The sequence below is a fragment of the Diplotaxodon limnothrissa genome, linkage group LG4, assembly GCF_057381915.1.
Source record: "Diplotaxodon limnothrissa isolate DT_005_m linkage group LG4, D_limnothrissa_male_GT1.1, whole genome shotgun sequence".
Lineage (NCBI taxonomy): Eukaryota > Metazoa > Chordata > Actinopteri > Cichliformes > Cichlidae > Diplotaxodon > Diplotaxodon limnothrissa.
In genome coordinates this window covers 9,757,411-9,773,240 of record NC_140599.1, presented here as the reverse complement: position 1 = coordinate 9,773,240, position 15,830 = coordinate 9,757,411, and the positions used below count along the sequence as shown (strand labels likewise).

At 43.1% G+C, this 15,830-nt stretch overlaps 2 protein-coding genes across 2 annotated transcripts; one reads left to right on the top strand and one right to left on the bottom strand.

Annotated features, from left to right (window-relative positions):
- The first annotated feature begins 3,730 nt into the window (after positions 1 to 3,730).
- Positions 3,731 to 5,017, top strand: LOC146633269 (uncharacterized). Its single transcript, XM_085352099.1, has one exon. The coding sequence runs from the start codon at positions 3,834 to 3,836 to the stop codon at positions 4,563 to 4,565; it is 732 nt and encodes a 243-aa protein (XP_085208225.1). The 5' UTR covers positions 3,731 to 3,833; the 3' UTR covers positions 4,566 to 5,017.
- Positions 5,018 to 12,882: 7,865 nt separating this feature from the next.
- On the bottom strand, positions 12,883 to 14,207 carry LOC146633268 (uncharacterized). The gene has a single exon (XM_085352098.1). The coding sequence runs from the start codon at positions 14,064 to 14,066 to the stop codon at positions 13,335 to 13,337; it is 732 nt and encodes a 243-aa protein (XP_085208224.1). The 5' UTR covers positions 14,067 to 14,207; the 3' UTR covers positions 12,883 to 13,334.
- Positions 14,208 to 15,830: the final 1,623 nt, after the last annotated feature.

The window sequence follows — 15,830 nt, the reverse complement described above, 5'->3', positions numbered from 1 at the left end:
AAGTAGAATAAAATATAGTAAGACACCAAATGAGTTAAGGCCTCAGGCCGGATACATTCCTAGATTATATGTATTATATGTACTGTAAGCATGCATTGCAGTTATCCTTTTATGCACTAAGCCAGACAGAGCTTGAGACCCTCTGTAGACTAATGCAACAACTCTGAATGAGCACAAATATTTATGCAATGTGTATAAAATACTTCTGGCTGTACCTGTAATAAAAGTAAACATAATAAAAGGATCCTCAAATGCAATATCAATACTGTAAGAAATATTATTAAATGAAATAATGCTGTAAAGAATGTTATTAATGCAATTATAATGATACAGATTATATGGCAGCAATGAAAGAATTTCTGTATCTCCACATTCCCTCTTTTGACATTCCAAAAGAAATGTCACCACACCTCGTGTTGTATCACTCCTCAGCCCACTCTATGGCATCTAAGTTCCTCAATGGACACTGGAACACCGGAACGACCGCTCCGGGGTCCCTACGCTTCCCATTGGGACACGAACCAAAAGGGTGCTTTGCCCACAATAATAATACAACCCACTTCTTGTCCATGTTCTAATTAATGTGCTCGGGTCACTCACATTATTCGTGGTTCTTCCGGTGGGTGTGACGGCACACCAAGTAGGGTCGATTTCTCCCACCTGGTACTTTACATTATCTTTAGAAAACTTGAAACATGTATAGTTATCTTGTTTTGGCATAAATGAATTGGCATTCTCTGCTTGCCCTATCGTGTTTGGTGCCGAGATTATTAGTTTATCAGTTAGATTTGTCATTGAGTTTTTAAGTGCGACTCAGGCTTTGGGGTAAACTAAGTGTACCCTAATTACCCCAAACGAATCTGTTCCTGACACGTCCACCCCGATTACCAGATAGAATACGCCTCCCGGGCTCTCGGCTTTAGGCAGTATATTCCATGGACCTAAGAAGATGGTGACAGGGTTATGAAAAACAGAATAAACCCTTTGAATTACTATTCCTTGCAGCTATTCAAAATACCAGCTACTGTGTGTGCAAACCTGGTAAAGACCTATAGTAAACGTTTGACCTCTGTTATTGCCAACAAAGGTTGTGTTACAAAGTATTGAGTTGTATTTTTGTTATTGACCAAATACTTATTTTCCACCCTGATTTACGAATAAATTCTTTACAAATCCTACCATGTGGATTCATGGATTTTTTTTTTCACATTCTGTTTCTCACAGTTGAAGTGTACCTCTGGTGCAAATTACTGACCTCTGTCATCATTTTAGGTGGGGGAACTTGCACAATCGGTGGCTGACTAAATACTTTTTTGCCCCACTGTATACGCCGTTCAATAGCTGACCTTAATCAGAGAATGATCAAAGCTCATGTAGAAACAAATGAACAAAAGATTTTCTCCTTCATTTCTGTCAAACAAAGCTGTATGACACGTTTCCAGCTGTTAGTATCATGGTTGCTAGGCAACCTGGGCAGCGCAACGGAGGCTAGACCATCCCATTTCACAAGCCTCGCACTTCCGGCCTTAGCGGTCTTTGAGTATGCGGCCCTTGAGGATCGTTGAGGCTGCGTACTTTAAGGCTGCAGACCCTGAATTGGGATACAGCCTCTATGTTGCAGGGCGCATTTTGTGAATCGGTCGGAAGCGGATGCCAGTCCAGCACAGCACTTCCTGAGACAATAGTTGCTAAAACGGGATTGGTGAAAAGTAGAGCTGGGCGATAGAACGATAACGATATGTATCGCGATATAACTTTTACTCGATAGAGAAATTAAGCTATCGCGATAGACCTCGCCGCTCTTGTCCTCTTGAAAAAAAAAAAAAAAAAAAAAGGTCAGCCAATCCAAATCAAGTAGCGCAGAGCCGAACCAATCACAGCCGCAGTGTCACGTCGCGTCACTTGTTACGTACAGCACAAGTGCCAAGCCGCACGTGTGTTTGTTTGGGAAGCAGCCAGCAGGTAATGGAGCCAGCGCGTAATGGAGGAAATGAGTGTGCCGACTAGAAAAATCAACCGAGCGTGACCGAAGAGAAAACAAATGATGGTTCCAATGCCGGAGAGATTGTCGAACAGAAGAGCCATAGAAGTTCCGTAGTGTGAAGGTATTTCGGCTATTTCAAGTCTGACAAAAAACAGAGTAGCGTGCACTGTAAATTGTGCCGAAAGCAAGTCTGGAAATACAATAAACTGGTGCATGCGTCACACTGTGCGCCATGTTATTGTTTCGGTGAAATGAATTTCTACAATACTGTTACTGTTAATTCTACTCTCTGCAGTGTTTAAATGCTTACATATACACACAGTTACTGTCCGTCCACACATACGACTCGGTTCTGCTTCTATGCCCCAGCTTTGTTTACTTTTTCCCACCGAGGCTTCTAGACTTCTGATTGGCCAACATTTCTGCACGGTTAGGAATCTAGCGCCACCTGCTGCTTTGGCATGTTCATAGCAGCGTTTTCCTTCATTTCTGCCTTTATGTGTGGACGGGATTATTTTCTAAAACGAAAACGGAAAATCTCCGTTTTCAAAAATACCCGTGTACGTGTGGACGTAGCCTCAGTCTCTGACTGGAAGCGCTAATTCGTCATTCGGCTTTTGTCAGACTAAAGTAACTGTTAAAACTGTTTGAAAAGCTAAGCTATACAACAAGGAGAGATTGAGAATTTCCTTTTAGTTCTCAGTTTATTTGATATTGACAAAAATTAGTCAGTTTTTTCTGTTCTTCTGTAAAACAAACTAAGATTTATTTTTAGAATTAATATTTTGTTTCTAAGTGGAATTGACAATTTAGTCTGTTTCGTTTGTTCTATTTTGAAACTTAAACGCTTTAGCGGCTGCCTTTTGTGTAGTTTGCAATATTTGCCTTTATTTATCTGAAAAAGTCTCATGTTCCTTAAGTACATCTACCCTGTTGAACTTATTATGGGAAATAAATATTTAAAAACAAGCTTCTGATTATTTCACATTTTACTTGTGAGCAACGGCACATTTAAATCTTACAAATATAGTTATTTGGCTCATATCGTGATAGATATCGTTATCGCCTGAAATGAAAAAAACATATCGTGATATGAAAAAATCTCATATCGCCCAGCTCTAGTGAAAAGACTAAAGCGCGAGGTGTCAGGTAAAGGTGATGAGTGTCTCAGCACATACAACAGGATAGAATTAAATTATGTTAAAGGATCCACCAGCTCATTCACGTTTGATTTGTGTGACGTCATTAAGTGTGCAGGAGCTAGTAGCAGCTGGAGAGCATATGATGTGTGGGTCTGAAATCACCCTATGATATGCTCCAGTCATGTTATTGGAGCCCCTCCTGGGGCAAACACATCCATACATACACAGCAGGTCAGTGGTGCTCCTGGGAAAATGTGGTAGGTTGGACAGGAGTAGGATGGCAGTCACATGTCCCGGAAGGCCTGAGTAGTAATACGATGGCACCTATCCAAGATGGCGGCCAACCAAGCCGGTTTGACAACCGGTTTGACCGGTTTCGTGCGTGTGCGCATGCGCGTTCAGTAATACGATGGCACCTATCCAAGATGGCGGCCAACCAAACCGGTTTGACAACCGGTTTGACCGGTTTGACAACCGATTTGTTGTGTGTGTGTGCGCATGCGCGTTCAGGTGTTCTTACCCTCTGGGTGGGAACGACTCCTCCTAGTGGGATGTGCTAGGTTGTATGGGTATAAAAGTGATCCTTTCACATTCTAAGAGCATCACCGCCACGGTCTGAGGAGCACCGACACATCGCGCTAAGGATCCCCGACGCATCGACCTAGAGCACCGACACATCGCGCTAAGGATCCCCGACGCATCGACCTATGGAGCTCGGAATGACACCCAGCCAGGACATCGCCCATGCCACAGGCACTCTAGGTATGTCTTCAGGAGTATGCAGTCGGGGTCCTCAACGTAAAAAGCAACGCTGTGGAAACGCCGCAGATGGAACTGTATTTAAGTTAGAATATCGAGGCGTCGAAGGGTATGTGTATGCCATTAAATATACCGAAGGGACAGTTGTGCTTAGTGTAGATTGTGGTGAGGGATTGTTTTGGGGGGAAGCCCAAGTCATGTCTACTAAAAACTGGAAGCTCTTCCGCACCGTAGTGTGTGCGGACCTGGACAATGTGGGTTTCCCAGAGCTGCTGTATGTTTCCCAGTGGAACACTGCATCAGGCCCTGAGCTTTACAGGGTTGAGGCTGATCGTTTCAATCGCAACCCCGACGACTTTATTTTTCTCAGTGTATGTGATGACAGGGATAGTCTTATTGCTTCCAGAGGGCTTGAAAACTGGAGGTTAAATCCATACCCTCTAAACCTCGAAGAGCGCACAAGATGGTTTAAGGACTTGTTTTTTATACAGTGGTGCGACTGGAGAGGTTTGTCGCGTCTGTTTAGCCAGATTGATGACGCGATCAAGAGGGACAGACTCAACACTGCGTACGAGAGTATTAGAAAGCGCCTTGTTTTTGACGATCTGGCGAGTTGTCCGAAGACTGGTTTGCCTGGTACCCTGTGTAAACCTAAAATCATAAGACCTTCCGACAGCTAAACAATAAACTGGTAGGTTTAATGTGCGGGTGTGTGGGGTTGAGTGTGTATCTATGTGACAAATTAAGAGCTTGTGGTTTTCATTTTACAGAGAATGACACGCCCTCGTGGGACCTGTTGGAGTCACCATCAACAGAGCTGCTAATCCCGACCCCCCAGACTCCACCACCCTCACCACAATGCTCGCAGGACCCCCTCATATCAGACCTGTGGGATGAAACTGTAATCGACATCAAACTCGCAACTCTCCACCTGTTAATGTTGGCTTTGAATGAGTTTATACAAGAGACATGTTACGGATGCCAAACAGGCCACCCCAGTCAGGTGCAACACAGCTGCTTGCAGGAATTGTCTGAGTATTTCTTCGACACCTACTATGATGATGTGATGATAAGGCTCCAGACTGACCGATTCATCCCTGCCATCCGGCTGTTTGTACGCTCATCCACTGCAGATGGGTCTGGAACACAAATCCGCAGAGTTGCAGAACACATCATGTGTGAACTGAGATCAGAGCGATATACAGTATGCGCCATTAATGACAACATTGGGCACCTGCTAGATGCAAGTACTTGCGCCCGCCGTGTTAAACCAGCCATGCTCCGCATGATTGGAAACTACTGGGCTGGGTTACATCTGGTTTAATGTGGGGTGTCCAAGTATCCATTGTCTGTGATTGTGTCTTTGTGAAAATTTAATAAAAAGACTTGTTAACATCAACATCATAGTCATTTGTGGTTTGTAAATCATGGAAAGCACATTGCATAAAATATATCATGATCCAGCCCATCCTGCGGGGTTAGCCAGTTTAAATAAGCTACGTATAGCGGCAGGGGAGGCATCAGGTGTAACACCTCCACTATCTCAGGTCAAACATTATTTAGAACAAGACGACACCTACACACTCCATAAACCTGCGAGGATCCATTTCCCCAGAAATAGAGTATTGGTGACAGGGGTCGACAAACAGTTTCAAGCCGATCTGGTTGACATGTGTGAATATGTGACAGATAATGATAATGTGAGATATCTGCTAACATGTATAGATGTATTCTCAAAATACGCATGGGTTAGATGCCTAACAAACAAGACAGGGTCTGTTGTATCAGCTGCTTTTGAGGATATACTTAGTGAGGGTAGGATCCCTGTGAAACTACAAACAGATGAAGGCAAAGAGTTTTATAATGCAACCTTTAAACAGCTAATGAAGCGATATAATATCAAGCATTTCTCAACAGCTAGCGAGGTTAAATGCAGTATTGTCGAGAGATTCAATCGTAGCTTCAAGGGTAGAATGTGGAAGTACTTAACATCAGCCAACTCCCGGAGATATGTAGATATCATACCAGATCTCACACAAGCATATAACAATGCTTATCACAGATCTATCCAAATGGCTCCGGCAGAGGTGAATAAGGATAATGAGAAGTCGGTCTTCAACGCGCTGTACAAAACGAGGCCTCAGAGGGAACTGCGCTTTAAATTTAATATCGGTGACACTGTACGAATATCAAAACTGAGAGGAAAGTTTCGAAAAGGATACGAGCAGACCTACACCGATGAGATTTTCACAGTCAAGGAACGTATAGGGAGACAGCCCCCAGTGTACAGACTAGTGGATTTAGCAGGAGAGGTATTGAAAGGGTCATTTTATGAGCCTGAGATACAACGTGTGGTTGTTGATGAAAACAAAACATTTAAAATTGAAAACATATTGGCTAGAAAAAAAGTGGGTCGGAAAAAGCAGGTGCTAGTGAAATGGCTAGGATGGCCCAACAGCTTTAATTCGTGGATTCCAGAAAAAGACATCGTTGAGGCGTAATTAACTCAGATGACGCAGCTCTACACACATTCATTCAACACTGAGCATAGACTGAGAAAGCATGAATAAAAAGAACAACAATGCAGGCTTCTATGTAAGCCTCTTCTCGAATGCTTCATCACATGTTTACCCGGGTAATAAGATATCTAATTTTAGAACAAAGCTAGCAAAACCTATTGTTTTGGATCAGCCATATGAGGTCGCTGTTATAGAGATACAGTACCCACGCATATGGCGGACTTTTCCACAATCAGATTCGGAAGTGGAAATTCATGACCCCATCAAAGACGGAACCATAGCCGTAACCATGATCGAACTGTCTGTGGGCCATTATGCATCTGTGGAACAGATAATAAAAGAATTTAATTTTAAATGTCAACAGCACCAAGCCACTGGAGACATTAAAATGCAGTACAACGCCGTTAGTAACCATGCCTGTGTTATGGGGCCTAGGGGGACTATTCTCACATTTAGAGGGAGACTGGCGGAAATCCTAGGATTCAAAACAGGAGAACCGTTTGCACTTCATTATAAAAACACATATGCCCCGCACCCCGCAGACATATACGGGGGAAAATATAACATCTTTATTTATTCAGATATCGTTGATTACCAGCTTGTGGGTGACGCCCACGCGAGGCTATTAAGAGCTATAAATATTACAGACGATGACCGCCGGTTGCCTATTCTACAATTTGACAGCCCACACTACACACCTGTGTCAAAGACATTAATCGACGACATAGAAATTGATTTGAAAGACGATCGAAATCAACACATACCCTTTTTATACGGCAAAGTGTTTGTCAAGTTACACTTCCGACCGATAACACAGCATTTTTGAAAAAAAAGGATGGCCGTCTAACAACTCTGATGACTCAAAATATGTAAAATACTACTTATCACAGGCTGGTGGAGAGCTCGGAGGGTATGTTGGGACCAGTACACAATATGGGACAGGTCTGGGTGGGTTGTTCCGTAGCTTGTTTAGATTTGCAGTACCGCTGTTTAAAAAAGGAGTCAGCATAGTCAAACCACACCTAAAAACAGCCGCATCGGGCATAGTGTCTGATGTCATAACCAACATAACCAGACCCTCAACCACTAAGCAGGACGGTAACGGCTTGTATGTGTATACGCCCAAACCATCTAAGACCCCACCCCCAGGGCAGCCGTTGTCTAAAAAGCGTAAAACCACAAAACCTAGCAGGAGAGCCACCAAACGGACACCGTCACGCAGAGTGAAAAGACCCAGAACCAGTCGTTCAAAAACTGCAGCGCTTGACATATTCTAAATGGCACTGTTACACAGTCATTCTGGAGAATGTGTAAAAACAGAGCTCGATCTTTTTACTGTCCCATACACACAGACTAGCACTGAGAAAAGTACATTTATTGAAATCCCACCTGTATCTGCAATCACTGATGGAGGGCCGATCGAGTTTTACATCTCATCGTCGGGTGAAGATTACCTGGATCTAAATGACTCATATATCTACACACGGGTGAGAATCACAAACGCTGATGGCTCAAACCTGGCTAGGGACGCTAATGTAGGATTTATTAATTATCCTGGATGCAGCATATTTAGTCAAGTCGATATTAATTTGGGAGACCGGCTCATTAGTCAATCATCCAATACATATCCATACAGAGGTGTGATAGAATGTCTTATCAATTATAATAAGGACACTTTAGACACACAGTTCAGCACCGGGTTATTCTGTAAGGATACAGCATCACACATGAATGACACATCTATAGAAGGAGAGAACCAGGGTCTGATGACCAGAGGTGGCTACACAGCAAATAGTAGTATTGTTGAATTGATTGCACCAGTACATGCAGACCTGTTTTTTCAAGAAAAACTGTTACTTAATGGAATCGACCTGTCGCTGAAATTTGTGCGCTCTAAAGACGAATTTGCTCTCATGACAGCGGATGCCAATGCATACAGAGTTAAAATTGTCTCAGCCAGTCTCTTTGTCAAGAAAGTTAGTGTATCACCTAGCGTCAGACTTGCACACAGCAAGGCATTGCACCATGCAAACGCAAAATACACGGTAGACAGAGTATCTTTAAAGACCTTCTCCATACCTGCAGGGGCTAGAATATCAACAAATGACAATTTATTTATGGGTAGGATACCTAAATTTGTCATCATTGCATTCATAGACAATGAAGCATACACAGGCTCCTACCAGCGTAATCCATTTCATTTTGAAAACTGCGATATAGAATTTATGTCTTTATATGCTGATAGTCAGGCTTATCCTGCTAAACCATTCCAGCCAAATTTCCAGAGAAAACACTATATCAGAGAATTTTACCAGCTGATACAAACCACAGGAAGACATTTAAAGGACAGATCGTTGGCCATAACACGTGACGACTTTGGTAACGGCTACACTTTATTCTGTTTCAATCTGGAAGCTGACGAAGGACATTCAGGGAATGTGTCGTTAATTAAAACTGGGAACGTGAGATTGGAAACCCGTTTCAGAAATCCACTACCCCGTACAGTGAACCTCTTGTGTTATTCTGTATTTGATTCAGTCATTGAAATATCTAACATGAGACAAGTGCTCTTGGACTACTATTGAGACAAAAACGGTCATGAACACTATAGAACTATCAGCCGCGGTCGGCAGCATTATCAATAAAAACACACATTTCCTGAATGTCCTTTGTCAGCTTCCAGATTGAAACAGAATAAAGTGTAGCCGTTACCAAAGTCGTCACGTGTTATGGCCAACGATCTGTCCTTTAAATGTCTTCCTGTGGTTTGTATCAGCTGGTAAAATTCTCTGATATAGTGTTTTCTCTGGAAATTTGGCTGGAATGGTTTAGCAGGATAAGCCTGACTATCAGCATATAAAGACATAAATTCTATATCGCAGTTTTCAAAATGAAATGGATTACGCTGGTAGGAGCCTGTGTATGCTTCATTGTCTATGAATGCAATGATGACAAATTTAGGTATCCTACCCATAAATAAATTGTCATTTGTTGATATTCTAGCCCCTGCAGGTATGGAGAAGGTCTTTAAAGATACTCTGTCTACCGTGTATTTTGCGTTTGCATGGTGCAATGCCTTGCTGTGTGCAAGTCTGACGCTAGGTGATACACTAACTTTCTTGACAAAGAGACTGGCTGAGACAATTTTAACTCTGTATGCATTGGCATCCGCTGTCATGAGAGCAAATTCGTCTTTAGAGCGCACAAATTTCAGCGACAGGTCGATTCCATTAAGTAACAGTTTTTCTTGAAAAAACAGGTCTGCATGTACTGGTGCAATCAATTCAACAATACTACTATTTGCTGTGTAGCCACCTCTGGTCATCAGACCCTGGTTCTCTCCTTCTATAGATGTGTCATTCATGTGTGATGCTGTATCCTTACAGAATAACCCGGTGCTGAACTGTGTGTCTAAAGTGTCCTTATTATAATTGATAAGACATTCTATCACACCTCTGTATGGATATGTATTGGATGATTGACTAATGAGCCGGTCTCCCAAATTAATATCGACTTGACTAAATATGCTGCATCCAGGATAATTAATAAATCCTACATTAGCGTCCCTAGCCAGGTTTGAGCCATCAGCGTTTGTGATTCTCACCCGTGTGTAGATATATGAGTCATTTAGATCCAGGTAATCTTCACCCGACGATGAGATGTAAAACTCGATCGGCCCTCCATCAGTGATTGCAGATACAGGTGGGATTTCAATAAATGTACTTTTCTCAGTGCTAGTCTGTGTGTATGGGACAGTAAAAAGATCGAGCTCTGTTTTTACACATTCTCCAGAATGACTGTGTAACAGTGCCATTTAGAATATGTCAAGCGCTGCAGTTTTTGAACGACTGGTTCTGGGTCTTTTCACTCTGCGTGACGGTGTCCGTTTGGTGGCTCTCCTGCTAGGTTTTGTGGTTTTACGCTTTTTAGACAACGGCTGCCCTGGGGGTGGGGTCTTAGATGGTTTGGGCGTATACACATACAAGCCGTTACCGTCCTGCTTAGTGGTTGAGGGTCTGGTTATGTTGGTTATGACATCAGACACTATGCCCGATGCGGCTGTTTTTAGGTGTGGTTTGACTATGCTGACTCCTTTTTTAAACAGCGGTACTGCAAATCTAAACAAGCTACGGAACAACCCACCCAGACCTGTCCCATATTGTGTACTGGTCCCAACATACCCTCCGAGCTCTCCACCAGCCTGTGATAAGTAGTATTTTACATATTTTGAGTCATCAGAGTTGTTAGACGGCCATCCTTTTTTTTCAAAAATGCTGTGTTATCGGTCGGAAGTGTAACTTGACAAACACTTTGCCGTATAAAAAGGGTATGTGTTGATTTCGATCGTCTTTCAAATCAATTTCTATGTCGTCGATTAATGTCTTTGACACAGGTGTGTAGTGTGGGCTGTCAAATTGTAGAATAGGCAACCGGCGGTCATCGTCTGTAATATTTATAGCTCTTAATAGCCTCGCGTGGGCGTCACCCACAAGCTGGTAATCAACGATATCTGAATAAATAAAGATGTTATATTTTCCCCCGTATATGTCTGCGGGGTGCGGGGCATATGTGTTTTTATAATGAAGTGCAAACGGTTCTCCTGTTTTGAATCCTAGGATTTCCGCCAGTCTCCCTCTAAATGTGAGAATAGTCCCCCTAGGCCCCATAACACAGGCATGGTTACTAACGGCGTTGTACTGCATTTTAATGTCTCCAGTGGCTTGGTGCTGTTGACATTTAAAATTAAATTCTTTTATTATCTGTTCCACAGATGCATAATGGCCCACAGACAGTTCGATCATGGTTACGGCTATGGTTCCGTCTTTGACGGGGTCATGAATTTCCACTTCCGAATCTGATTGTGGAAAAGTCCGCCATATGCGTGGGTACTGTATCTCTATAACAGCGACCTCATATGGCTGATCCAAAACAATAGGTTTTGCTAGCTTTGTTCTAAAATTAGATATCTTATTACCCGGGTAAACATGTGATGAAGCATTCGAGAAGAGGCTTACATAGAAGCCTGCATTGTTGTTCTTTTTATTCATGCTTTCTCAGTCTATGCTCAGTGTTGAATGAATGTGTGTAGAGCTGCGTCATCTGAGTTAATTACGCCTCAACGATGTCTTTTTCTGGAATCCACGAATTAAAGCTGTTGGGCCATCCTAGCCATTTCACTAGCACCTGCTTTTTCCGACCCACTTTTTTTCTAGCCAATATGTTTTCAATTTTAAATGTTTTGTTTTCATCAACAACCACACGTTGTATCTCAGGCTCATAAAATGACCCTTTCAATACCTCTCCTGCTAAATCCACTAGTCTGTACACTGGGGGCTGTCTCCCTATACGTTCCTTGACTGTGAAAATCTCATCGGTGTAGGTCTGCTCGTATCCTTTTCGAAACTTTCCTCTCAGTTTTGATATTCGTACAGTGTCACCGATATTAAATTTAAAGCGCAGTTCCCTCTGAGGCCTCGTTTTGTACAGCGCGTTGAAGACCGACTTCTCATTATCCTTATTCACCTCTGCCGGAGCCATTTGGATAGATCTGTGATAAGCATTGTTATATGCTTGTGTGAGATCTGGTATGATATCTACATATCTCCGGGAGTTGGCTGATGTTAAGTACTTCCACATTCTACCCTTGAAGCTACGATTGAATCTCTCGACAATACTGCATTTAACCTCGCTAGCTGTTGAGAAATGCTTGATATTATATCGCTTCATTAGCTGTTTAAAGGTTGCATTATAAAACTCTTTGCCTTCATCTGTTTGTAGTTTCACAGGGATCCTACCCTCACTAAGTATATCCTCAAAAGCAGCTGATACAACAGACCCTGTCTTGTTTGTTAGGCATCTAACCCATGCGTATTTTGAGAATACATCTATACATGTTAGCAGATATCTCACATTATCATTATCTGTCACATATTCACACATGTCAACCAGATCGGCTTGAAACTGTTTGTCGACCCCTGTCACCAATACTCTATTTCTGGGGAAATGGATCCTCGCAGGTTTATGGAGTGTGTAGGTGTCGTCTTGTTCTAAATAATGTTTGACCTGAGATAGTGGAGGTGTTACACCTGATGCCTCCCCTGCCGCTATACGTAGCTTATTTAAACTGGCTAACCCCGCAGGATGGGCTGGATCATGATATATTTTATGCAATGTGCTTTCCATGATTTACAAACCACAAATGACTATGATGTTGATGTTAACAAGTCTTTTTATTAAATTTTCACAAAGACACAATCACAGACAATGGATACTTGGACACCCCACATTAAACCAGATGTAACCCAGCCCAGTAGTTTCCAATCATGCGGAGCATGGCTGGTTTAACACGGCGGGCGCAAGTACTTGCATCTAGCAGGTGCCCAATGTTGTCATTAATGGCGCATACTGTATATCGCTCTGATCTCAGTTCACACATGATGTGTTCTGCAACTCTGCGGATTTGTGTTCCAGACCCATCTGCAGTGGATGAGCGTACAAACAGCCGGATGGCAGGGATGAATCGGTCAGTCTGGAGCCTTATCATCACATCATCATAGTAGGTGTCGAAGAAATACTCAGACAATTCCTGCAAGCAGCTGTGTTGCACCTGACTGGGGTGGCCTGTTTGGCATCCGTAACATGTCTCTTGTATAAACTCATTCAAAGCCAACATTAACAGGTGGAGAGTTGCGAGTTTGATGTCGATTACAGTTTCATCCCACAGGTCTGATATGAGGGGGTCCTGCGAGCATTGTGGTGAGGGTGGTGGAGTCTGGGGGGTCGGGATTAGCAGCTCTGTTGATGGTGACTCCAACAGGTCCCACGAGGGCGTGTCATTCTCTGTAAAATGAAAACCACAAGCTCTTAATTTGTCACATAGATACACACTCAACCCCACACACCCGCACATTAAACCTACCAGTTTATTGTTTAGCTGTCGGAAGGTCTTATGATTTTAGGTTTACACAGGGTACCAGGCAAACCAGTCTTCGGACAACTCGCCAGATCGTCAAAAACAAGGCGCTTTCTAATACTCTCGTACGCAGTGTTGAGTCTGTCCCTCTTGATCGCGTCATCAATCTGGCTAAACAGACGCGACAAACCTCTCCAGTCGCACCACTGTATAAAAAACAAGTCCTTAAACCATCTTGTGCGCTCTTCGAGATTTAGAGGGTATGGATTTAACCTCCAGTTTTCAAGCCCTCTGGAAGCAATAAGACTATCCCTGTCATCACATACACTGAGAAAAATAAAGTCGTCGGGGTTGCGATTGAAACGATCAGCCTCAACCCTGTAAAGCTCAGGGCCTGATGCAGTGTTCCACTGGGAAACATACAGCAGCTCTGGGAAACCCACATTGTCCAGGTCCGCACACACTACGGTGCGGAAGAGCTTCCAGTTTTTAGTAGACATGACTTGGGCTTCCCCCCAAAACAATCCCTCACCACAATCTACACTAAGCACAACTGTCCCTTCGGTATATTTAATGGCATACACATACCCTTCGACGCCTCGATATTCTAACTTAAATACAGTTCCATCTGCGGCGTTTCCACAGCGTTGCTTTTTACGTTGAGGACCCCGACTGCATACTCCTGAAGACATACCTAGAGTGCCTGTGGCATGGGCGATGTCCTGGCTGGGTGTCATTCCGAGCTCCATAGGTCGATGCGTCGGGGATCCTTAGCGCGATGTGTCGGTGCTCTAGGTCGATGCGTCGGGGATCCTTAGCGCGATGTGTCGGTGCTCCTCAGACCGTGGCGGTGATGCTCTTAGAATGTGAAAGGATCACTTTTATACCCATACAACCTAGCACATCCCACTAGGAGGAGTCGTTCCCACCCAGAGGGTAAGAACACCTGAACGCGCATGCGCACACACACACGACAAATCGGTTGTCAAACCGGTCAAACCGGTTGTCAAACCGGTTTGGTTGGCCGCCATCTTGGACTAGTGCCATCGTATTACTGAACGCGCATGCGCACACGCACGAAACCGGTCAAACCGGTTTGGTTGGCCGCCATCTTGGATAGGTGCCATCGTATTACTGAACGCGCATGCGCACACGCACGAAACCGGTCAAACCGGTTGTCAAACCGGCTTGGTTGGCCGCCATCTTGGATAGGTGCCATCGTATTACTACTCAGGCCTTCCGGGACATGTGACTGCCATCCTACTCCTGTCCAACCTACCACATTTTCCCAGGAGCACCACTGACCTGCTGTGTATGTATGGATGTGTTTGCCCCAGGAGGGGCTCCAATAACATGACTGGAGCATATCATAGGGTGATTTCAGACCCACACATCATATGCTCTCCAGCTGCTACTAGCTCCTGCACACTTAATGACGTCACACAAATCAAACGTGAATGAGCTGGTGGATCCTTTAACATAATTTAATTCTATCCTGTTGTATGTGCTGAGACACTCATCACCTTTACCTGATACCTCGCGCTTTAGTCTTTTCACTAGAGCTGGGCGATATGAGATTTTTTCATATCACGATATGTTTTTTTCATTTCAGGCGATAACGATATCTATCACGATATGAGCCAAATAACTATATTTGTAAGATTTAAATGTGCCGTTGCTCACAAGTAAAATGTGAAATAATCAGAAGCTTGTTTTTAAATATTTATTTCCCATAATAAGTTCAACAGGGTAGATGTACTTAAGGAACATGAGACTTTTTCAGATAAATAAAGGCAAATATTGCAAACTACACAAAAGGCAGCCGCTAAAGCGTTTAAGTTTCAAAATAGAACAAACGAAACAGACTAAATTGTCAATTCCACTTAGAAACAAAATATTAATTCTAAAAATAAATCTTAGTTTGTTTTACAGAAGAACAGAAAAAACTGACTAATTTTTGTCAATATCAAATAAACTGAGAACTAAAAGGAAATTCTCAATCTCTCCTTGTTGTATAGCTTAGCTTTTCAAACAGTTTTAACAGTTACTTTAGTCTGACAAAAGCCGAATGACGAATTAGCGCTTCCAGTCAGAGACTGAGGCTACGTCCACACGTACACGGGTATTTTTGAAAACGGAGATTTTCCGTTTTCGTTTTAGAAAATAATCCCGTCCACACATAAAGGCAGAAATGAAGGAAAACGCTGCTATGAACATGCCAAAGCAGCAGGTGGCGCTAGATTCCTAACCGTGCAGAAATGTTGGCCAATCAGAAGTCTAGAAGCCTCGGTGGGAAAAAGTAAACAAAGCTGGGGCATAGAAGCAGAACCGAGTCGTATGTGTGGAGGGACAGTAACTGTGTGTATATGTAAGCATTTAAACACTGCAGAGAGTAGAATTAACAGTAACAGTATTGTAGAAATTCATTTCACTGAAACAATAACGTGGCGCGCAGTGTGACGCATGCACCAGTTTATTGTATTTCCAGACTTGCTTTCGGCACAATTTACAGT